Source organism: Colias croceus, chromosome 28, assembly GCF_905220415.1.
Source record: "Colias croceus chromosome 28, ilColCroc2.1".
NCBI classification, from domain to species: domain Eukaryota; kingdom Metazoa; phylum Arthropoda; class Insecta; order Lepidoptera; family Pieridae; genus Colias; species Colias croceus.
In genome coordinates, this window is record NC_059564.1 from 781,055 (window position 1) to 807,682 (window position 26,628).

Genomic DNA, 26,628 nt, shown 5'->3' on the forward strand with positions numbered 1-26,628 from the left:
AGATAATGTTCTGTCTATAAAACTTCTTCACAGATTTTCATTCGATTTTCACCAATGGATAGCTATTTATCATAAAAAAAGACGTGTGGCACTCGAGGACTGCCGCGGTAAAGCTATTGCATAGCATGCCTTCAAGCCACACTTCCGTGCCCGTCGGAGTGGGGAGCGTGAGGTTTTTTCGTTACCGAATTTCTGGATTCGGTCCCCGCGCTCAAAGCCCGCGATAGAAGCTATGCAATAGCTTAAAAAAACACCAACATCGCGATCTTTAATATTACAAAAGCTACCAAAGCTCATAATCCAAAGATTCACTGGATATCCGATATTTTCCTCTTCACTACATCAGTGTCAAGGAAGGCTATCTATCTTTGTTGACAATATCGAACGTTTTTAACTTATATTAAAAATATAAGATATTATATTTAATATTTAATATTATATTTAATTTATATTATAAATCTAACGACCCCGAGACGCAGCGAGCAAATAGTCAAGATATGTACAATAATAACTAACGTTTTCATGATTTTTGCTTTGCATTTGCCTCCACTTGAATAACCATAACAGCTTAAAAAATATACAAAAAATGACAAAAAATCTTACCATCTTGGCGGAGCTGCGAGCAACTACTTGGTCTAGATATTAGTCTTCATTATTAAATTTGCATAAAAAAAATTTATCAAAAAAATCACAAAAAATCTTCCCACCCATAGTCGCAGCGACAAACTAGTCAGTGCTTTGGTTACAGGTCATGCCGAACGAAGCAGGCAGCGTGTTCCAATGGGATAAGTTGTCGCCAGCCGAGTTCCAGCAACTGCAAGAACTTACTTCTTGTAAGTATTACCTGTAACATTAATTACAGGGTGGCTCTGAAATACGTTGACAACTCATTTTACGATTTATTTAATTTTCTTTTACACAGTATATCGGTGACTACTTTATAATGAAAATACAGTATTATTTTAATGTAAATATCTATTTATTTTCAAAATAACCACCTTTAGCTTTAATACAAAGGCTTAAACGCTTTCTGAAGTTTTCGACGATTTTCCGTACCTCCTCTTCAGATATTTTGTCCCACTCACGAGTAAGTGTTGCCTTCAGCGCGTCTACACTTCTGTGTGATGTTGCACAGGCCTTCGCCTCTAGAATTAACCATACGCTGAAATCCATTCGATTAAGGTCTGATGAAAATGGAGACCATTCCTTGGAACTTATGAACTCTGGGAAATGGTCCATACATCACTACTGCACATTTGAGGTCCTGTGAGATGCAGCAGAGACATGTTGAAAAGTCCACGGTTGGTCAACGAAGTGTTACTGGCTCCAAGGATGAACTACACTCTCTAAAATATATTTCTTGATTCATTTTCACACCTTTTTTTACGAAAACAAGAGGAGTTTTGCATGTTGAGAAAATGCCACGCCAAACCATGACTGAATCCGGTCTTTGCCGATGGGGGATAATTGCTGTGGCTCCAGGGCGACTAGAAGAGTAAACTTTATCGTTTTGGCGGTTATGAGACTGTTCAATCTGAAAAATTTTTTCATCGGTGAAAAAAATATTTTTCCATGCTTCACCAGCGGAGCGCGCTTTCAGTAAGTGACATCTTTCAAGGCGTATTTTTTTATCTTTATCATCCAACTGCTGCGCTTTTCGAAGCTTGTATGCTGTTAACTTGAGCTTATTTTTAACAACTCGTTGTAACGTTGAATGACTTACACCTAAATCTCGAGCCATTTTTCTTACCTTGGCTTGTGAATTGCGGGTCTATCTTTGTTTGACGATATGTCGAAGCCTAGGCGTCTTTACAGTTCTTTTTCTGCCTCTTCCCAGACAGTCTCCAAGATGGCCAAGCTCATCGTAGCGTTTAATAGCAGAAGAAACTAACTGCCGACTGATACTGAGAAGTCACACTAACGCGCACTGCCGCTTACCAGCCTCATATAAGGATATTATTGCACCTCGTTGAGCAGACATAGTAAAAAATGACTAATTTTTAATTTATTCTCTTCACAAATAACGTTAAGTTGGCGCCAAAACATGTGAAAATAATAATTAAAAAACAAAAGCAACGCAGCATGTCCCATTTTTGAAATTTATTATTTTGAAATTTGTCAACGTAATTTAGAACCACCCTGTATTTTTCAAAAAAGATGTTTTTAATATATATATTTTTAAAATTTAAGCGAAACTTCTTTGGGTGCGTTGAGAGTAAAATTTCATGGTCGCGTTCTTGGTCGCGTTATAGTAATACCATCACGTCATTGAGAAAGGCGACGATTTTGGTGTCTTTGAATATTGCCAAAGAAGTTTCACATCTGTCAAACGCTCTTTTGTTTTAAGTACTAAATCTTAATATATATAAATCTCGTGTCACAATGTTTGTCCTCAATGGACTCCTAAACCACTTCAACGATTATAATAAAATTCGCACACCATGTGCAGTTCGATCCAACTTGAGAGATAGGATAGTTTAAACATGTAGGTACCACGGGCGAAGCCGGGGCGGACCACTAGTTTATTTGTAAAAATATCACGATAAATTAAAAGCTCGTTAATTTAAAAATTAATTAATAACTAAAAACAAACAAACAAGTGATAACTGCGTTAAAAACAACCGACTTCAAACTTGCACTTACAACATTTACAAATACAGACAAAAATGCTCATAAAATAAAAACTACTGGGCCTATCCGAATAAAATCTTTAAGGGGCCAATTCGACACCATCCCGCATCGAACAAAAAAAGAATCACGTAAATCGGTTCAGAAACCTCGGAGTAATCGGTGTACTTACATACAAAAAAAAACATACCGAATTGATAACCTCCTCCTTTTTTTTTGAAGTCGGTTAAAAAATAATCAAATTAACACAAATTAGTATGAGATAAAACAACATGTGCGGAATTAAGGACAATAAAAAGCAATTAGGGATATTGGGAACTTGATTGTATTGGTTCTGGAAATAGATTGCGTAAAGGTTATGTAGTGGTTTGATACCCTGGTTCTGTTTGGATTAAAAATTAAAAAAATACGGGAGTAATGTAGTTTGTGGTGGTACAATTATCAATTATTTTTTATTAACAGATTGATTATTTTAAATAAGTATTGGAAAAATGCCTACAAAGGAACATAGGGACAGAGAAAGCGACTTTGTTTGATACTATGTAGTGATTTAACAATGAATAGATTAATTATTTTGTTACAGATTCAAACAGAAAACTTCAAGATGTACTCAACGAGCTATGCGATGTTAGAAAACAGAATCCTGATGGGGTAAGTAGTTAAATATGTTTCTCGCTTCGCTCGCGTGTATATCGCTATCCCACGCGGGCGAATCATACAAATTATATATGTATAATTGTATAGACTTTTCCTGATCTTATTTAAGTTTACATTAATTTATTATTATTAAAATTACTGAAAATGATTCTTATAATTAGGTAAAATAAATACATAACTTAAAAAATATATGCGAAATGATTCATGTATTTCTAAAACCCATGTGTTATTCCGATAACCTATATTCCTGTAAAGTTCCATCCAAATCCGCTTTTCGTGAAAGAGAAACAAACATCCATACTCTTAAATCCTACTAATATTATAAACGCGAAACTTTGTGTGTGTGTTTGTTACTCTTTCACGCAAATACTACTGTACCGTTTACAATGAAATTTAGCACATATATAGAGGGTAACTTGGATTAACACATAGGATAAGTTTCATTCCGGAAATCCCACGGGAACGGAACTATGCGATTTTTCTTTCAAAACGCGGAATATAATATTAAAATACCGATTACGCAGATAGCCGCGGGCGTAACCTAGCTAATTTTATATGTAACACACATTTAACATCGATTTTCATTTAATTGACTTAACTTTAGAATAATTTCACATGTAAAAGGGTTTATGGAAAATTAATTAACTTTCCAATTACTTATGCTGGCTGTAGCAATTTTCAAGTTTTTTTTACTCTCCAATTAAAAAGTTTAAGGGTAGAGGTTAAATGGGACAATTTCGGAAAACTTCGGTAAATTGAATCCCAACCCTATTTATTATGTAACTAGCTAGTAGCTGTGCCCCGCGGTTTTACCTGCATTGCTCCGCTCTTATTGATGCGTGATGATTAGCCTTCCTCGATAAATTGACTATCTAACAGTGAAATAATTTTTCAAATCGTACCCTTGGCTTCTGAGATAAGCACATTCAAAAAAACAAATTCATCAGCTTTAGAATATTACCTACTTATTAGTATATACGATTAGATTTTCCATTCTAACGGTATCAAATATTGATTAATAGCCCCATACCCCACTGGGGACGGAAAGTGGGACGGATAGAGATTAAACTAGCTTCGTATTGCAAATTATTTGTTTGAAATATGACGTCATTGTGGAATTGTGTTGGGTGTGTGTCCCTGGGGCACAGATTATATAATACTATACTGACCGGTAGTGACCCTGCCTTCCAAGCCAGAGGTCGTGGGTTCGATTCCCACTCGGGGCAAATATTTGTGTCTTGTGTGATGAACATAGATGATTGCTCTGTGTCTGGGTGTTAATTATCTATATAAATTATAAGCATTTATTTAAAATTATTTAGATATATGTAGGTTTATCAGCCATCTTATAACACAAGCGAAAGCTTAGTAAGGGATCAGATCGTTTGTCATGAAATATTTATTTATTTATTTTTATACTATTACCTAGAGTATGGGGCAGTTTTTGAAGTGGGATTAAAAATGTAGTTCTAAAATATTTAATCTATAAATGAAGGACGTGTTAATTACACCACTTATTATTCAAGATCGAGACAATTATTAACAAACTAACAAATTTTAATATTTAGCTTTTTAATATTTCTAGATAGAGATCTCTAGAGAGAGATATTTTTTTTAGAAAGAAAGAAAGAAAGAAAGAAAAAACATTTATATTTTATATTTTGTAGAATTTGTATTGAGATAAAGATATTAAGGTACTAATAATTACTATCTGTAAATAAATTGAAAAGCAAATGAAGTTTTATTCCATTTTTAGCAGAAATTTTCAATATTTTCTACCAATTTTGCTATTTATTTCTTCAATAGAAAAAGCTGGGTCGAAAAGCTAGTTATAAGATCTAATAACAAACACTTTATTTCTAAGTATAAGTGTTTAGTTACAATATCCCGGAACACAACTGATAGGTAACTTAGGAAACCTGTAAGTTGACGTAAGTTATCTCTTCCTTTCAACTTAGCTTAAGTTATCAAATAATCTAGTAGGAATGTTGCGTTAATATCGAAATACTTTTCTAATCTGTGCTTAATATTATAAAGCTGAAGAGTTTGTTTGTTTGAACGCGCTAATCTCAGGAACTACTTGTCCGATTTGAAAAATTCTTTCGGTGTTACATAGCCTATTTATTGAGAAAGGCTTTATATCATCACTAAGACCAATGGGAGCGGAGCAATGCGGGTAAAACCGCAAGACACAGCTAGTGATGAATAAATCGCGTTTAAAGTTCGTTTAAGTTTTCAATTTCTCAACATAGGCTATCTTCATTGAATGATGTATCCTTATAATCACTAGCCCTAGAACTAAAAATGTTTAAACAATAATAAATGAAGTCAAATCATTCTTCAGCTTTAAAAAAATCCATAAAAATACGAAAAAATCTATAAGTTCAAACATTATCGTCCCGAACCGGCCATATTTCAACCATATTACTATTATAGGGTGACGAGGGTTAAATATTTGGGATGTATCTAAAGTTCATGGGACAAAGGTTTATTGAATTTTCGTTATATGTCCTGTGTTATGAGAAAGTTTTATTTTAAACTAGCTTCCGCACGCGACTCAAGCGAAAAATTAAGATTTTTTTTCTACGTATTTTTCCGGGATAAAAAGTATCCCATTTTATGCCCAGGATAATAAGGAATAATTATACCAAGTTTCATCGAAATCGAACCGTTAGTTTTCACGTGATGCCTGAACATACAGACAGACAAACATTTTTTTAATCACATATTTGGGTTTGGTATCGATCCAGTAACACCCCCTGCTATTTATTTTTTCAATATTTTCTATGCACAGAATTGACCCTTCTACAGATTTATTATACGAGTATGTAGATGTATGAGAAATTTTATTTGACGCCATACGTTTTCAAAATACTGCATGAAATTGAAAAAATTCATCATACTAATCCTACTATCCTATCCTACCCTACTCCTACATATTATTATTATATGTGCGAAAGTTTGTGAGGATGTGTATGTGTGTGTTTGTTACTCTTTCACGTAAAAACTACTGAACCGATTACAATGAAATTAAGCACACATATAGAGGGTAACTCGGATTAACACATAGGATAGGTTTTACCCCGAAAATCCCACGGGAACGGGAACTATGCGGCTTTTCTTTGAAAACGCGGGCGAAGCCGCGAGCGGAAAGTTTATTCAATCCATCTCATACATTCACGATTGGTTCAGAAAAGATATCTACAGATAGGAGAAGAAAAGCTTTTTAATTGTCCTTTTCAGATTTTGCTAATTTTAAATTTTTTCATACACATAAAATTTATGTTAAATACATTTTGCCCGCACTTGGCCAGCGTGGTGGATTATGGCCTGTACCCTCATAGGAGGCCCGTGTCCCAGCAGTGGGAACGTATATGGGCTGATGATGATGACATTTTGATAAATGTAACGGTAACGGTACCTAATATAAAATTTATTAAAAAATATCTCTATTATAAATTTATAACCCATACACATAATTACACTCAAACCATTATGACACCATAATAACAATAATTTCGAATTACCCCCAAACATTTTCACATCAACTCGTTATTTACTTAGAGATAATATTAGATACTGCATTATCTTCCCATTTGTGCCATTAAGGGCTTATCAGTACAAACACTAATACGTCATAAGCCCTCCCTGACACAAATATCTATGACGTCACTAGCTACGCGAAATTAAACCTTATCCCAACAGCAGAAAATCGAAAATCAAACCATGCATTCAGGTCAGCAAATGACGTCATAGCTTGTGACACGGAATTTTATACCCTATAGCTATGTATATAAAGTCGATTATGGATTATAGGTCAAGCTATGACGTCAATAGACAAAGACGGGAGATGTGACGTCATTGATTGCATAGGGTTGGGATTTATATTTAGTCTAGTGTTACATCTCATATTATATTATTATTGTGTAATATAACGCGATATTTAAAAACTTTATAAAATAATGATTATTATGCAGGTAGAATGCTATTTTTTACCGTCACGTCATGGATTAAGGCGACGATTTTGGTATTTACATAATATTATTCCATTTTTGTTTTCACTGATAGTTAACGACTTTTCCGCCCCCGACTTCGCCCACGTAGTGAAGGGAAATTTCAGAAATTAGGTACTTATTTATACTGTTTTGACTTGATATTCTCGTACTATGATGGCTATATAGCAGTATTACTTCCAGAGTGGAAAAATGACAGAGTGAATGAAAGAGATAGAGAGACTATAGCTGTTGTCTGCCGCCATTACTATTCTACACTGTACTCAGTACTGCTCTAATGTCGCCTCTACACATAGGCCAGCGCATTCGCCAGCGCGCTGGCGGTGCGCTTGCAAACGCGCTTGTGAGTAATCCACACATTGGAAGGTCGTTCAGTATGGTTTGGTTCGAGCCAATGTGCGGACGGATTCAAAATGGATGTAACAAACAAAGAAATAAACACAATTTCACATTTATAATATTAAAATAATATTAAAGTAGGATGCTCTTTGTGAAGTAAAACATTGTGAGGAAAACGGCATGTCCAAGAACCTTATTTATTTGGCACTTTTAATACATACAACATTTTTATTTTTATGGTACTTATTTTTTGGGTTCCACAGGCAGTTTTAACTCTGATAGAGCTCAATAAATTTAAATGTTTCCTCGTTACTCATATTGTTCGCCATTTTGTCAAGTTAGGTGTTAATTCGCCGCAAGAAAAAAACGTGCACTCCTGATCGCTGCTACAGTCAAACTGATCGCGCGGCCAATGTGTGGATGGTGCACCAAGCTTGCGACAAGTGTCCTTTGATGTTTCCGACACCGCGCGGCAAGCTCGCAAGCGCGCTGGCCAACGTTCAAATACCTACCACCAGCGCGCGAACGCCCGTTCTACACATTGGACAAGTGCATGTGCCAACGCGCTTGCCAACGCGTTGGCCTATGTGTAGTGCCGGCATTAGACATTACGAAAACTGAAAGTAAACTCTAATTGTTTGTTTGTTTGAACGTGCTAATCTCAGGAACTACGTATTTGATTTGAAAAATTATTTCGGTGCTGATAGCCTATTTATCGAGGAAGGCTAAAGGCTGTATATCATCATGCTAAGACCAACAGGAGCCACGCGGGTGAATGCACGGAGCGCAGCTAGTACTAAATTAAAAGTGATTTCTGTAAATTTTAAGTTGTTTTTTTACCCTCAAAATAAGGAACTTAACACAACAAGTAATGAAATAAAATTCAATAGTCGAAGTAATTGAGCAAGGTTTATTTTATGGCGAAATAGTTAAGACATAAAATCCAATAGCTGGTAACAAATGGTGGCCATTATTGCTGTGGGGAACCGGGACAACGGTCCGACATTTTGTTGTAGGGTGACCATGTTTGAGAAAAAGAATGGATTAGTTATTTTGTTTAGGGAAGATAAACAGGTTTCTAAAATATGATGAGAGTATAAATGATTGGTGTTGTCTATTTGTTTAGGGGATATAAAGAGATTTCTGAAATATAATGAAGATATCGAGGCAATAGTTGCAGTTATCACTATATCATAAAGCTGGGTTAAAAGTTTAAAACCTTTTAGACCTTCAGAAAATACAGCACTTTCTCAAAATATTTATTTGTAGTATTTTCTAGTGCTTGATTTTACGCGAGTATTACACATTAAGAAATAAGATATTAACGGATTTTAAACGCGATTTATTCAATATTTTATTTTCCCGACGTTTCGCACACTTTGTAGCGATCGTGGTCACAGGGTCTCCCCGTCACCACGTTAAAATGTTTAATTTCTAAATATTTATTTGTATTCATTCTGACGTAAAAAATTGTAATTACAGACAACTGTCTGTAATTACTATTTTTTATATTATGGACTGTATTTCCGATTTAATGAAAGTTGTATTTATCTATTTATTTAATTGATGAGTCATATTTAATAGGATTTGAGATAAAAATAATTAAGACGTCTACGTCTGGTTGATACTTGATGTCTCTTACTTACTTTTTTACTTGTTATCAAACGTCCTGCAATCCCACAGTTAATGTCTTTACTTTTGTGTATCTTATCTTTGTATTTAGAAGACATGTTTTTGATTTTGAGTGAAATGGCTGTATCTTAAGAAAGTAACAATTCTAATAATAGGTACTTATATTCATACGTACATAAGGCTCAACCATAGAAAGAAAGAAAATAAATTTATTTTATTTTACAAGCGACACGGAAAAAAAATAATCAAATACAAATATGTGTAAAAATTACAAGTGGAAAGAAAACAGAAAAGACTCAAATATGATACAAAACACATTTTTTTTCTTGGGAATTGTCCCATATTTAATATAAATCAGAGACACCCTACAATTCACAAGTTACAAGAAGCCCTTATCGTTATCGTAAAGCGGAAGGCCAAAGGAGTTAGATTAGGGCGGAACCGCTCTAGTGATTTCCTAAGTTTTGGTAAAGAAAATGTAGGAAAAAGGAGCGTATGTGCCGAGCACACGTGTCAGAAGCGAAACTACTTTGGCAAGATTCAAAGATACCAAAATTGCCTTACTCCATGACGTCACGGTATTGCCATTACGCGACCATGAAATTATTCTCAACACGATTAAAGAAGTTTCACTTCAATAAATATAGGCCATTATTTAGATTTATTAGCTACAACTTTTTTTGTTTTATTTATTTTTGTCCATGTCTCTGTGTGATTTCCAATAAATAAAAATAAGATAAATATTTCCCAAAATCCTGCCACTCATAACAAAGAGAGATCTTCGAATCACAAACGTAACTAAAATCCACAAAAACCTTCCCATTAAAGAAAATCCTACCAAAATCTCACAATCCCTTTGTTGGCTCTTATTCTACAGATAAAAGAAAATACTTTAACGAAATCGCCTTTATTCTTATTCCATAGATACACAAACTCATAACACCCCTCGATTCTGAAGTTTTTAGCAAACTAGCTTTTCTCCCGCGGTTTCGCCCGCGTTTTCAAAGAAAAATCCGCATAATTCCTGTTTCTGTTGGATTTCCGGGATAAAAGTATTAAATATTAAATCCAAGTTACCCTCTCTATGTGTAAGCCAAATTTCATTGTAACCGGTTCAGTAGTATTTGCGCGAAAAAGTAACGAACAGGGTGTAACAAACATCCATACACACACACAAAATTTTCGCGATTATAATAAATATTAGTATGATGAATTAAGTCTAAAAAAACAAGCTTAAACTCATGCAAAATCTGCCCATTTAAAGTCGGTTAAAATAGAGTCTAAAAGAGTCGCTTACATTCAAACATACAGGTGAAGCTAATATAAGCGTATTAAAAATATCCTTTATTTGTTGACGGTACAGTTTATTTACTCGTCTGTGAAGTCATCGATGTATTTTGTATCATCTTTTTCCGCCCCATTAAAGTTGTGTGTGCGTACATAATATTATGTACCATCAACAAAAAAAACTATATTATTTTAGAAAAAAAAACACGTTTTAAACTATACTAATATTATAAAGAGGAAAGGTTTGTAATTAAAGAAAGAAAGAAAGAAAGAAATTATGTATGTATAGGTTTTCACGCATAAACTTCTGGACCGATTTCAAAATTTTTTTCACCATTAGAAAACTGCATCTTCACTGAGCAACATAGGTTAGGTTTTATCCCGGAAATTCCTCGGGAACGGGAACTATGCGGGTTTTTCTTTGAGAACGTGGGCGAGGCCGCAGGCGGATAACTAGTAAGATTTATTATTATTATTATTCAGCCATGGCTGTCCCACTGCTGGGCAAAGGCCTCTCTTCCCTTCATCCACGTTTTCCTATTGTGAGCAATTTTTGTCCACTCCTTGCAATGAGAGTCCAGTTCGTCGCGCCATCTGATTTTGGGCCTTCCACGCAGCCTTTTTCCATTGTCGGGGATCCACATAGTGGTGATTTTTGCCCACAACTCTTCGGACATTCGGCAAACATGTCCAGCCCAGTTCCATTTGAGCTCGGCAGCTTTATGGGCTACGTCGACAATCTGTGTTTTTGAGCGCAGCGTTCTATTTTGTATACGATCAGAAAGCTTTACGCCCAAAATGCTGCGCTCCATTGATCTTTGGCAAACCCCAAGTGCGGACTTTTGGCGATCAGTCAATGACCAAGTCTGTGCACCGTAGGTGAGGATGGGCAAGATGCACATGTCCATGAGCCTTCGTTTTAGTGAAAGAGGCAAGTCTCCTTTCATCAGCTCTTTCATCGACCAAAAGCTTCTCCAAGCGTTTTCAATGCGTTTGGCAACTTCTTGATCCTGCCTTGCTTGAAAAGAAACTATTTGGCCAAGGTAAGTATACTCATCGACATATGCAACCGACCCACCCTCGACAATGATGGTGGTTTTGGTGCTGTTAGTCAGAAATTGAATGAATGAAATACTCATGAAATTGTAGTGTCATCGTTCGTTGGTTTATTTGATACTAGATTTCCACGTTTTCAAAGAAAATCCAGCATAGTTCCCGTTCTTGTAAAATTTCCGGGATAAGAAGTAGCCTACGTCTTAGTCTGGGTCTTCAGCTAACTACATACTAAATTTCATTGTAATCAGTTCAGTAGTTTTTATATGAAAGAATAATAAACATCCATCCATCCACACAAACTTTCGCATTTATTATATTAGTAGGACAAGTGCGTGCGAATTGAAATAATAGTTTCAAACAACTAAAAAGCACGTTTGAATATCATAAAAATATTGCACCGATAATTGATTAGTGTACAAAGTTTTAATTAAATCTGTCTATTTAAAGTAAAAATCCACTGTAAAGCAGTCGTTGCATACAAACATACACGTGAAGCTAATAAAAACGTGCATAGTTACTACATTGACCATAGTATAATGTAAGTAGTGACAGTAAAGATGGCATAATCGCCGTATTAGCTTAATAATAACTCAAAACTCAAACTCAATCTCAAAAATTTATTTATTCAATTAGACTTCTTATATACCTAAGCACTTTTGAAACGTCATTACATATTTTAACATTTACCACCGATTCGGAAAGCAGTATCTACGGAGAAGAACCGGCAAGAAACTCCATAGTTGCTCTTTTAAATCATGTCAGTTTTACAATATAATTATACAATATACATATGTAACATCATATTATAATATAATAATAATATGCCAAAGAACTGTCCTGTGGTTTTTACGCGACAACCCTCTACGGTTTTTTATCGTTCATATATTCACTAATACTGTAGTAGGCTCTCTGAACTAGTACATTTTTTATATACTTAAGTTTTAAATTTAGAACTACTAACTACAGTAATCAGTTTTTAATTACATTCTATTTATAAGTCGCCTCGTCAAGGCTTTGCCCGGGCTTTCCGGGGTGAAAAGTAATATTATAATATCTATGTCACTTAGGAATCGAATTTTTCTTTAACAAATTATAGATACAGGCGACATTTTGTAAAGAAATTGTTTCAAGTTTTACAAAACTTTCTTCAAGTTTCTTGCGAACTCAAAAATAACGAAAATTACATTCATTATTAATGAGAAAGACGGCTGAAACATCTGTCAATTCAGATGATATTATAATTACAAAAAAAAGGTTGTGTGCCGAGCACACGTGTCAGAAGTGAAACTTCTTTGGCAAGATTCAAAGAGACCAAAATCGTCGCCACTCCATGACGCGACCTTGTTAATCTCAATGCGCCTAAAGAAGTCTCACTCTCACTACACAAATGCATCTATAAATACAATTTATCCAAACATAAATAAAAAATATTTGATTTTCAGTACCGCTTTCAAATACACATTTAAACTCATTCGTTGCAGACCGTACTATCAACGAAATTTGAACCATAATACTAGGAAATAGAGTTGATTTTCAAACAGTTTTGTACTGACCTAGTGATATTTACATGGCCTGCAAAATAATTATTTAATGAAGCCTCCGTTGGAAGGATCGATGGAAGTTTATTTGCAATGTGAATGTATGGATATTGCTTACTAATAACATACAAAAATATTATTTTAAAGATAGGTAAATTGTGCTTTTTAGGATAAAATGTGACCCTATTAAGACTTCGTTGTTTGTCTGTTTCCAGGCTGTATCTCATAAACCGTGATAGCTAGAAAGCTGATTTTTTTTTATAAATGATGTATTTCTGTTGCAGCTATTACAACAAATACTAAAAATTAAAAAAAAATATATTAACTATATTGAGTAGTAATTCGTGCGCGAATCGGACTCGCACCTGGCCAGTTTTTTAAATGGGTATACGGTGTTTTAAAGCTTAGTGAGTTTTAGTAATCTGAAAATCGTTTTTCATGAACACAATACGTTTTTTATTTATTAAAGTGAAACTTTTATTACATCGTCTCAAACTTTTTGGTCTGTGTAGCGCATGTCGCGTGACGTACGATAATTATTGTACAAATACGATAATTAATAATTATCGTAAGTTTCACTTTTACCGTGGTTTCATTTTTGAATTGTAACTGCATCAGCTGCTGCTCTCAGCTTTTTTTAATGACTTACCTATGTTTATAGCTTTCATCATTCATCATCATCATCATCATCAGCCCATATACGTTCCCACTGCTGGGACACGGGCCTCCTATGAGGGTACAGGCCATAATCCACCACGCTGGCCAAGTGCGGGTTGGCGGATGACACATGTCGTCGAACTTTTTAATTCTTCGACATGTCGGTTTCCTCACGATGTTTTCCTTCACCGTTCGAGCAGTGGTGATGTTACAACATGCGCAGATAAATTGAAAAATCAATTTATTTCCTGCGCGCTCGCCTGGTCTCGAACCACGGACTTATCGATTCGAAGTCCAAGGTCTCACCACTGAGCCACCACTGCTCTTAATTTAAGCTTTTATCATTACTGAATAATAATTCAACGTAACTACAAAGACCAAAAAAATGATTATAAAACTTCGTCGCCTTCTCCCGCGGCTGCGGCTTCAATCGCGTTCATTAATGTACTAGGTATATTGTACGATACATATCTAATATTATGTAATAATTTCAACAACATAACCTTTTATTAAAATATGTTTAGTCATTTAAAAGCACAGTACCAATGCACAGTACACATACAGTAGAAGAGTTAGAATCTATAATATTTGTCCTTGTGGGGTATGGGACATATGCTTCACTGAATTTTTATTCTTCACTGGGATTCGAACCCAGTACCTCTCAATGTACAAACCATTGTACTAAGGAATAAATTAATACAAAACCGACACATCAAAACATAATCCTCCTTTGTAAAGTCGGGTAAATTTATATTCCTCCCTAACAGCTAATACATAAACATATTCCATGAATACAAAATAGGCTTTACCAAGATCAATATCGGTGTTTTTGATGTTTTTTTGAACACACATACATTGGCGAAGCGTTTGTAGCAAATTGCTATGAATTAGATAAATTATTTCGTTTTTTGTGACTGGTTTTTTTCGTATTTTTAGGAGTTCTGAGAATTTTTCTTTTAAAGACTTTTGTACTTAAAAAAGCTTTATTATTTGTAGGCTTTTTTGTAGGTAGTGTTTCTTTGTTTTCAAATTATGTCAATTAAACAAAAAAAAAGTGCCTGAAACTTTTCTTCTGTGTGACAGTGTGTGACATATTGTGTTAAAATATATTATAGGCGAAAAAACTCACAATATTCATGATTATTTTTAACAAAAACATCAATACAACGCGTCTACATAAATTCCCTAGAATTTAGCGTGTTTTCGCCATTGAGATAATATGGTTTTCGCCCAACTAAAGCCTCCAAATGATTACTAAAAAAAGATCGCGAATAACGGCCGTAGTTAGGCGGCGGTTGCTAGGCAACGGGATCGTTGCTATGGGTTGCCATAAGCGTTCCCTCCCACGCTTAGAGCAAAATATTTTTACTCGACCTTCTCTGTAAGTAGGTTGAGGTCCTTTGGAGGCTTTGTATTTTATGCTTTTATTTGTTGATTTTAGATGTTTATTTTATCTGTGAATTGTTAAATGGTTAAAAATTTAAAATCAAATTGAGCAGCTTTGTACTTTTGTAGGTAGAGGTACTTAGCAATTTATTTCTATCAAATGTGTTATAAAAAAGAAGATTACAATAAATAAAAACACTATATTATATAATAATAATAAAAACGACGTGTGTTACTCGGGGAGCGTGAGGTTTTTTCGTTACGGAATTTCTCGATTAGGTCCCCGCGCTCAAGGCCCGCGATAGAAGCTATGCAATAGCTTAATAAAAAAATTAAGTTCAAAAGCGTATTTTTCTGATAATTATGTTTACAATAGATACTAACATATTACTGCAAAATTAACAATAATTATTTATTTTGTTACAGGACATCGACTATGAGGGGTTCAAGTGGTTTTTGGACACGTTTCTCGAAGTTTCCACGCCTGATGAACTTTCAAGGTGGGTTTTATTTTTAAATTGAGTTGCTTGTATGAAAATCTTTGATTTACTTCGATACATTTAAATAGCTACTTTTTAATAAATCAATTTACACTAAAGCATTTGCATTTCATGGCATTATGGTAACAATTCTAAGTACAGTCAGCAAATAAGGCAAAGAATTTTCATAGCAAATAATTCTCAAGTCGCGTTTGGGCCGTACTTTTTCCCTCTTTTGAAACATTGTCTACATTTACAAATAAATAATTTATTGGACGTTTTTGTGCAATAAATGATTTATTTATTTAGTAGTTATCTGTTACTACTACTACTACAACGTAGTACGTAGTAAACACTTGATCCAATTCAATATTCTAAAATAAATCAATGAAATATGGCAGTGAAAAGTAAATCAAATCAAATTGTTTATTTGCATGAAGTCTATTAAATATTGTTTTGAAACTATTCATTCAGAACAGAGTCAAACGTATTGTTTTATTTTCATTTGCAAATACATAAATTATTGTTATTTTGTTAATATGGTTTTTAAATTTGTATGATCATAGGGCATTTCGAACTTTTACCATAACACACTCGGTTAATCTTAAGAATTACCTTAGGTTGGCTTAAAAATGGCTTTAAACAGAATAGCAGTCAAAGAGAAAGATGTGCTATATACTTCCATCCATTCTGCTACTACGAAAAAAAATAGTAATATCTATCGTAATCACATTATTGATAACAATTAACAACATTACCCACGAAAATGACATTAATGATACCAATGATAATGGAGATTGTAATGAAATTAGAAAGAAAGAAAGAAGAAAGAAGCTGGTGGTAACCAATGTAATGGTACCGAACATTTAAGATTCATTTCACAAAAAGATAATCACAGAGGACCCCAAAGCGATTCATCAATAAATTTTTCTCTTTTTATTTCAAACAAAATGTTTTTTCCAGGCATTTATTCCTGTCATTCGTTCGGCGGGACAAAAGGCCGGCGTTACGAGAAATGGCGGCCGCTAGTTCGACTGCCGCCTGCGCAGCTGTCACCGCGCATGGTGATCATTCGGTATATACCTAATGTTTTTATATATTATACTAGCTGTGCCCTGCGGTTTCACCCGCGTGGCTCCGCTCCTGTCGGTCTTAGCGTGATGATAATATAAAGCCTTCCTCAATAAATTTGCTATCTAACACCAAAATAATTATTCAGACCACACCAGTAGTCTGAGATTAGCGCGTTCAAACAAACAAACTCTTCAGCTTTATAATAATATTGGTAAATTAGTAATTAGTATATTAGTATAGATAAAGAATGCTAAAAAACTTCTAAGAGACATAGACGATTGAGTCATCGAAAATCATATCGAGTGTATGAAGGAAAGCAGTTTATGAACATTATCAAAATATGATATTCATTCAGCTAAGGGAAATCTTGCTCAAATGTAGCAAAGAACATTGCACATTTAGTGCAAAGTGCAAACTAGATTTCAGCCTGCGGCTTCGCCCTCGTTTTCAAAGGAAACCCCGCATAGTTCCCATTCCCGTGGGATTTCCGGGATAAAACCTATCCAATGTTAATCCAAGTTACCCTCTATAAGTGTGCTAAATTTCATTGTAATCGGTTCAGTAGTTTATGCGTGAAAACCATACATACATACATACAAACCTTTCCTCTTTATAATATTATTAGTATAGAAGTATAGATAACATCTGTTATCGCGTAAATGTATATTATCCACACACAAATTTTCATCTTATCATATCTTACGACCTTTGCAAGGCTGCATCTCTGTACAAAATATTATCAATTTCGGTGAAATGACTTGGAAATAAAAGCATATTAAAATAATACAAATATCTACAGAATTAGATTATATTCCATTGTTACAGGGTAAACTAAGTCTGGCGTCTAAGATCCACGGTCTGGCGGAACGTCTGCAACAGCTGGGAAAGAGTTCTGGAGATTCTCTTGATGGAGACAAAGGTTCTAGAAGCAGGACTGGTGTGTTTTTAACATATTCTTGAGCTATGTAAATTCGTCTGCTTTCAAAAGTATATTTTTGCAAATCTTTTTTTTTTTGATGCTTTGCTCTTAATGATGTTCAATTGGAGTCAGAATTACCTGATTATTTCGTTAACAAACAATGAAAGTTAGGTATCATAAATACTTTTTTGTAATTAATATTTTAATTTTTGAGGATTATGTTACTGTACAGTTAATACTATTATGAACAAGTGATAACTGCGTTTAAAACAACCGACTTCAAACTTGTTTTCATTTACAAAAACAGACAAAAATGCTCATAAAATAAAAACTACTGGGCCTATTCGAATAAAATTTTTATGGGACCAATTATTCGACACCATCCCGCATCGAACAAAAAAAGAATCACGTAAATCGGTTCAGAAACGTCGGAGTAATCGGTGTACATACACAAAAAAAACATACCGGCCGAATTGATAACCTCCTCCTTTTTTTGAAGTCGGTTAAAAAAGAAATACTAAAATTACGAACTACATATTTCGTTTTAAAAAATGAATATTCACACATCAGTGTATTATGACCTCTTATTCCCAGTCAGTTTACGCCGTAATCTGTCTGGTAATTAGAGGTCATTATTTTATTTATACCTATTCTAAATCTTTTTCCAGGGAGCGTTCACCCCATGTTCTCAGTGACAACCCATCCATCTTACTCCTCCCATGAGCTTGGAGTTGGTCGAAATGAAACCAGCCCTTCACATAGCCAGATGTCCAGGAACTCTAGTAGGAAAAGTAGCAACTCGCTGCGAGTGAACCAGTCTACTAAAATTGATGGTTTGTAGCTAAAATCAGACGTTATTTAGTTTAATTATCAGGTAGGCATTTGAAAGATTTGGAAGAAGAGAAATAAAATTATGATAAAACAGAATGTGAACTATTTTACCAATCGAAATTTACTTGGTTTAAAGTGTATGCAGACTCATATAATATTTGTGCATCTAATGCTATGTACCTAAAATATCAAAAATTAAATTTGTTACGTTTATTCTTGCTTTTTTCATCAGTCGTGCGTATTATAATATTTTCTTCATGAAATTATTCCCCGGTTACAAAATTAATCATATCATCAATTCAATCAAGGCTTTATTTTTCACAAACGGAAAACTTTTCTAAGGTTTCACTAATAACAACTTATTATGACATTTACTCCCCTAAGAGCTAGCGCGCAAGAGCAACTTTTGTCTCCGCAACTATTTTGCCTCTCCCATCAACTCTATGGGGAGTTGCGTCGCTACGTGCGCGCACTTTTTTGCTAGCCCATAGAGCTGATGGGAGAGACAAAATAGTTGTGGAGACTAAAGTTGCTCTTGCGCGCTAGCTCTAATCTTCAAATGACCTATATTGACCATATTACCAAAATTTTTCAGATTACAAGCACCTAATGCGTCGTTCATCAACTCTAGAGGTTCACACAGCTAGAGTATCACTAAAAGACATAGTCTGTTACCTGTCTTTGCTTGAAGCTGGTCGACCGGAGGATAAACTTGAGTGTAAGTATCATTATTATGAAAATTAATAAAAATTTTGCCATCGCTCGTGAAAATCGTGAATATTTATAGCTTGTAGGATTCCTTCGTGTTTCTTCTCATCTTGATTAGTAATCTATTTTAAGATGTACTTATTTATTTATTTTATTTATAATACTTTATTGTACAAAACAATGTAAGGAAATCTAGTAGTTACAATCTAATAATGTACAAATATAATACATACTTAATATTATAAATGCGAAAGTAACTCCAGTCTGTCTGTCTGTTACTCAATCACGCCTTAACTACTGAACCAATTTGATTAAAAATTTGTATAGAGATATTTTGATACCCGAGAAAGGATATAGGATAGGTTTTATCCCGGATATCCTACGGGAACGGGTTTTTCTTTGAAAACGCGGGCGAAGCCGCGGGCGGAAAGCTAGTATAATATAATGGGCGGCCTTATTGCTACACAGCAATCTCTCCCAGGCAATCTGGTAGGAAAGGAAATGTAAGAAGAATAAACCTATTTATTACATTTATTATGTGAAAGTATTTTTTTTTCTTTTTAATGAAAGTAACTATGTAACTATTATAAAAGTGTTAAATAATATAAAAAATGTGTGCGTGTACTAGTGTACACACGTAAGAAGTGAAACTTCTTTATGACCTTATTTTTCAAAAAATAATTTACTATATGCAACTTTACAGAAATACGTCGAATCACGCGTGGTAGGGATAAGAAAAAGATGGCGCGTAACGGAAAAATGTCACGCGTAACGAAAAAATGTTACACTAAATTTTTTTTCAACCCCGATAAAGAAGTTTCACTTCAATAAATTATTTAAAATGTTATTTTCCAGTCATGTTCCGTCTCTACGACACGGACGGTAATGGCGTGTTGGACACCAATGAAATGGACTGCATTGTGAATCAGATGATGACAGTCGCGGAATATCTTGGCTGGGAGACTTCTGAGTTGAGACCTGTAAGTATTTTTGGTTTTGTGTGTATTTTATGTTATTTCCTGCCTTCCAAGCCAGAGGTCGTGGGTTCGATTCCCACCCGTAAATATTTGTGTGATGAACATAGATGTTTGCTCTGTGTCTGGGTGTTAATTATCTATATAAGTATTTATTTAAAATTATATATGTATGTTTATCAGCCATCTGGTTTCCTTAACACAAGCGAAAGCTTAGTATGGGATAATCGGGCCGTGTGTGAAAATTTTCCTGAACTATTTATTATATTTTATTTATTTATTTATTTATTCTGATTACCTTTGTTAATAAAAGGAAAGAGATAAATCGTAAAATTGACATCACAAAACTTTATGAAAATCCGTGCAATTGTTGTGTTAGTACGATCGGTAATATACTTATGTTACACTAGCTTTCCGCCCGCGGCTTCGCCCGCGTTTTGAAAGAAAAACCCGCATAGTTCCCATTCCCGTGGGATTTCCGGGATGAAACCTATCCTATGTGTTAATCCAAGTTACCCTCTATATGTGTGCTAAATTACATCGTAATCGGTTCAGTAGTATTTGCGTGAAAGAGTAACAAACACACACACACACACATCCTCACAAACTTTCGCATTTATAATATTAGTAGGATGTAAACAAATTTGATACCTAGTAATTTATTTCTTACAGATTCTCCAAGACATGATGGTAGAAATCGACTATGACGCGGATGGCACAGTGTCCTTAGATGAATGGAAGAGAGGAGGGTGAGATATGAATTAATAATAATTGTTTTTTTTATAAACTGCTGATGTTTTTCTTTGATCATGCTTATATCAGGAACTGCTGCGTCGAACTTTAAGTTATTTTTCTGTGGGATTGACGGATTTTGGAAGAAGCAATGAAAAATGTTGTAAAAATATTCCTTTTGAGAGCAGCTTTTCCAAAAATGATGCACAGAAAAGGCATTATTCTAAAATTGTTGTTTATGATTATGGTCGAAATTCAACCTACATAGTATAAAACAAAGTCGCTTTTTCTGTCCCTATGTCCCTTTGTATGCTTAAATCTTTAAAACTACGCATCGGATTTTGATGCGGTTTTTTTTTAATACATAGTGATTCAATAAGAAGGTTTTAGTGTATAATTTATCAGGTTTTAGACAAAGCGGGCGAAGACGCGGGCGGAAAGCTAGTACAATATAATTTAAATATTTATATTTCAGCATGACAACAATACCTCTGCTCGTACTTTTGGGTTTGGACACAAACGTGAAAGAAGATGGCGAACACGCGTGGCGTTTGAAGCATTTCAACCGACCGGCGTATTGCAATCTGTGTTTGAACTTGCTGGTCGGTTTGGGGAAAAAAGGACTTTGTTGTATATGTAAGTAGGTTTATATTTGCTTGCAGTTTCGATGTGAGTTATGACGTTTTTCGTGTGACGTATGACAATTATGAGTGCTTTTTGCTAGGCAAAAATGAGCTTTGTAATATATGTAAGTAGATGTAAAATTGCATGCAGTTTTGATGTGAATTATGACGTTTTTGATGTGACGTATGACGATTATTAGTGGTCATTGCTATGGAAAAAGAAACTTTGTCATATATGTTAGTAGGTTTATATTTGCTTGCAGTTTTAGGGGTAGTTATGATTTTGTATATTAATTTAACTTTCCTGGTCGAATTAGGCAAAAATGAGCTAATGGTGGCTCAGTGGTGAGACCTCGGACTTCGAATCGATAAGTCCGGGGTTCGAGACCAGGCGAGCGCGCAGGAAATAAATTGATTTTTCAATTTATCTGCGCATGTTGTAACATCACCACTGCTCGAACGGTGAAGGAAAACATCGTGAGGAAACCGACATGTCGAAGAATTAAAAAAAAAAAAAAAAAAAAAGTTCGACGACATGTATCATCCGCCAACACGCACTTGGCCAGCGTGGTGGATTATGGCCTGTACCCTCATAGGAGGCCCGTGTCCCAGCAGTGGGAACGTATATGGGCTGATGATGATGAGCTAATTGTTGTATATGTAAGTAGGTATAAAATTGCATGCAGTTCTTTTGTGAGTTATGACGTTTTCGTGTGACTTATAACTGTCATTACTGGACATTGCTATGGAAGAATAAACTTTGTTGTCTATGTAAGTAGGTTAATAATTTCTTGGAGTTTAAGAGGGACTTATGACATGTATCGTACAATAATCTTAATTGTGTCGTAAAATAATCTTTATTGTGTATAGAAGTAGGTTTATAATTACATGAAGTTAGCAGTAGCAGTAGAAATAAAGAATGCATACAATATACATATATCTCAACTAGGTTTTCTCAACTGTGAACACAAACAATTCCTCTTATTTAAATAAATAATAAATAAATAAGTCATTTATTAGAAATCTCACTTGTTATATACCTAATATACAATTTTGTTAGTAAGTACTAAGTAGTTACTTAAAAAACTAAGGTTACTTATAAATATTAGTGTTAGTTATATTATCTAAGAGATTTCGATCCCTATTTGGGTAAAGGCCTCCTCCATCCTTTTCCATAACTCTCTGTCCTTGCCTGTCTTTATCCTGCGACCTCCTTTTTTTCCTCTTATTTGGAAATCAATATTTATTTTTTACTAGCGGTCCGCCCCGGCTTCGCCCGTGGTACATGTTTACGTTTTCTCTACATAAGATCCATCCTCGGACTTCAAGAAATATAATAAAAAAAGAATTATCGAAATCGGTTCAGCCGTTCTCGAGTTATGCGCTTACCAACACATTTTGCGATTCATTTTTATATATAAGATTTCCAGAAATATTTTTCATGTATTTGTATATATTTTCAGTCTGCAAGTTCACAGTCCACGAGCGTTGCGTTCAACGCGCGCCTGCGTCCTGCATCGCGACCTACTGCAAGTCCAGACGTGCTCCAACCACGCTGTCGCATCATTGGGTTGAAGGTACCAATTTAGATAAGACTATCTTCCGCCCACGACTTTGTACGTGCATTTTTTTTCCCCGTTCCCGCAAGAATTTCGCGAAATCCTTTCTAAGGGAACGCCTACGTTATGACATCTACCTGCCCCCCTAGCCAAGTGGCTTTCTGTTAGCGTAGCGTTCAATAAAATAGACTACAAAATAGTCTATAGAAATAGTCGAATAGTCTATTTTATTGAACGCTACGCTAACAGAAAGCCACTTGGCTAGGGGGGCAGCATGCCAAATTTCAGCCCGATCCGTCCAGTGGTTTGGGCTGTGCGTTGATAGATCACTATATCAGTCACCTTTTAGTTATATGTATATAGATGTCGAAAGATAATTTCTATGACACTTACAGTTATTTTCAAGACACAACCTTGTAATGGCGTCACCATTAAATTAGAAACTAATTGCAGTAAAAATGACATTAATTATTAATTTTTACGTAGCTTTATGCCATTACAATGCCAGGCCAGCGTGGTAGGTGTAGCCTGTACCACATGATGATGATGATGATGATGATGATGATGATGATGATGCTGATGATGATGATGAATTTCTTTCGAATTATAACAATTCTTAACACTTACGAGAAATTATTTCATCGTTCGTCGTCGTCCCTAACTCAATAACTCTAATAACTCTGACGGATCGATACTTCCGCACTAGTCGATAAATACCAACGATGTAAGTTTATACGTAAACGTAAAGTCAGATTGAAATAATTTCCCGTAAATGTTAAGAATTGTTATAATTCCAACGGAATTCATCATCATCATCATCATCATCATGTGGTACAGGCTACACCTACCACGCTGGCCTAATAGAGGATCGGCACACGTAATTCAATATTTGATAATCTATATTATAGATTATCAAATATTTAATTATAGATAATTATAGATAAATATTTAATTAGAGAATATAGATTCTATAATATAAAAATGAATCCCAAAATGTGTTGGTAAGCGCATAACTTGAGAACGGCTGAACCGATTTCGTTAATTCTTTTTTTATTATATTCCTTGAAGTACGAGGATGGTTCTTATGTAGAGAAAACGTAAACATGTACCACGGGCGAAGCCGGGGCGGACTGCTAGTAAATAATAATTAACACTTAATTTCAGGAAATTGCCACGGCAAATGCGCTCGGTGTCGGAAGAAGATCAAAGGCTACAACGGAATCACTGGATTGCACTGCCGATGGTGTCATATAACAGTAAGTTCTTATTTCATTGATAATTATTGTTAATAATTTATGTGTGTATCTATAGTTTATATGTAACTAAATGTATTGTGCAAAATCACTCCTGAAATATTTGTTTATTATTTTTTATTTAACCTCCTGGTCCTGCCAGACCGAGACATTTTCCTTCGTCTCCATTCTTAAATCGAACCTAGGAATCCTCGGTTCAAACTCAAACTCAAACATTTATTTATTCAATTAGACATTACATTTATAAATTTATTATTAATTCACTGAAAAGTGTTTCATCTGAATTGGTCAGGCATCCGCCCCGGAATGGAACTAAAGGATGCGGGTTCGAGTCCGCCTCGTGATCGAATTTTTTCTATTCTTTATAAATTTATATTTAATATTTATAAAGCACTAGCTTTCCACCCGCGGCTTCGCCTGTGCAGTCAAAGAAAAACCCGCATAGTTCCCGTTCCCGTGGGATTTTCGGGATAGACCTAACCTATGTCCCGGGGTAAAAAGTAGCCTATGTCCTTTCTCCGGTATCAAAATATCTCTATACCAAATTTCATGCAAATTGGTTCAGTAGTTTAGGCGTGATTGAGTAACAGACAGACAGACAGAGTTACTTTCGCATTTATAATATTAGTATGGATACGAATACACATAGCATGACAATTTTTGGTATGCCAAGTGGTCCTGGGTGTTTTATTGTAAGTTGCCCGTGTACGGCCGCACTTATAGCATTAGCATATGTGTAGTTGCACAACCGGTGCGTGGGCAGCGCGGGCGGGGCGTGTTCTCTCGGGCGGCACGCGGCGCACATCGTGCCGCCGCCCGCCATCCGCCCGCTCGTGCTCGACCGACAGCGCTCGCTGCCGCACAGACAGCACCACGAACAGGTATATACACATACACACTCATTCAAACTATATACCCATACACACTCATTCAAACTATATACACATACACACTCATTCAAACTATATACACATACACACTCATTCAAACTATATACACATACACACTCATTCAAACTATATACACATACACACTCATTCGAACTGTATACACATACACACTCATTCAAACTCAAACATTTAGAAGTACTTTTGAAACGTCAATACATATTTTTAACAGTTACCACCGATTCGGAAAGCAGTATCTATGGAGAAGAATCGGCAAGAAACTCCATAGTTGCTCTTTTAATTAATCATTTCAGTATTACAATTTAATTTTACAAAATATTTAACTGTATATTATCATTGCCACACTAACTCACTGACTCACTAACTCACTTACTATTTCACATACTCACTCGCATACTAACTTAATCATACATTCACACACGTCACAACGTGCGCTGTCGCACCGCCCGCAGCAGAAACAGATATACAAACATACACGTAGTATACAGGCATAAACTCACTCGCCCACAGGTACACTTACTAATTCACAAACACACTCGCACATTAAAAAAAGCACTTACATGGCGTACAGCGTGCGCTATCGCATCAACCGTATAACGAACAGGTATTAAACACGATCACTGACTCACCAACTCAACCACACTTAATTACTCACACACAAACTCACTTGCCGAGTACAGGCGCATAGGTAAATTGGCTGTACAAAGTTTGAATTTCGCTTGTATCTTTGATGAAATTTAGAAAAAGGGTGCGTTAAATTGTAAATAAACTTTCACGTTCAACCTTTCTCCTTCTTTCTTATAAATAATAAAAAAAAAATCGAGAGTTTACAACAGATTTCAAAGCTAAAGAAAGCTTATTAATAAACCGACAATATTAACAAAAAACATATTTTTATAATGTCATTACAAATTTCAGCAACTCCTCCCCGTCTCCATCTCCCTTCCCACTTCCATAGCCGCGGAAGACAAGAAGAAGGAACACCGCGCTCCCCCCATATCCTTCCAAATCACCCCCCCTCCCGGTTCCTGTCCGTTACTCGTGTTCATCAACCCCAAGAGTGGGGGGAGGCAAGGGGCGAGGGTGTTAAGGAAACTGCAGTATATTCTCAATCCGAGACAAGTACATGATATCACGAAGGGCGGGCCTATGCAGGGTGAGATTTTGAACATTTTATTAGCTTCACCTGTATGATTTTTTGCTGTAGGAAATAGGCAAGTACCACATAATATAGATTAACAGCAACTTGACAGCAACTAATAACATCGAAACGATCGAGCGATTATAATGTTGACAAATGTCAAAATTCTAGTCGCATTGTCTAAATTCAAGTCGAAAAAAAACAACTATGTAATAATAATTGTTCTCAAATGCA

General features: G+C 35.2%; 1 protein-coding gene across 1 annotated transcript in view; it reads left to right on the top strand.

Moving 5' to 3' along the window:
• LOC123704057 (diacylglycerol kinase 1) overlaps positions 1-26,628 on the top strand; it is a 53,174-nt gene that overhangs the window by 17,197 nt on the left and 9,349 nt on the right. The window contains exons 2-15 of the mRNA XM_045652316.1: positions 749-833; positions 3,212-3,279; positions 15,620-15,693; positions 16,636-16,747; positions 17,572-17,683; positions 18,334-18,498; positions 19,092-19,214; positions 20,060-20,184; positions 20,851-20,927; positions 21,386-21,546; positions 22,997-23,110; positions 24,257-24,348; positions 25,086-25,226; positions 26,172-26,409. Coding sequence (XP_045508272.1) covers positions 752-833; positions 3,212-3,279; positions 15,620-15,693; positions 16,636-16,747; positions 17,572-17,683; positions 18,334-18,498; positions 19,092-19,214; positions 20,060-20,184; positions 20,851-20,927; positions 21,386-21,546; positions 22,997-23,110; positions 24,257-24,348; positions 25,086-25,226; positions 26,172-26,409 — 1,684 coding nt within the window. The 5' untranslated portion in view covers positions 749-751. The remainder of the gene's footprint in view (positions 1-748; positions 834-3,211; positions 3,280-15,619; positions 15,694-16,635; positions 16,748-17,571; positions 17,684-18,333; positions 18,499-19,091; positions 19,215-20,059; positions 20,185-20,850; positions 20,928-21,385; positions 21,547-22,996; positions 23,111-24,256; positions 24,349-25,085; positions 25,227-26,171; positions 26,410-26,628) is intronic.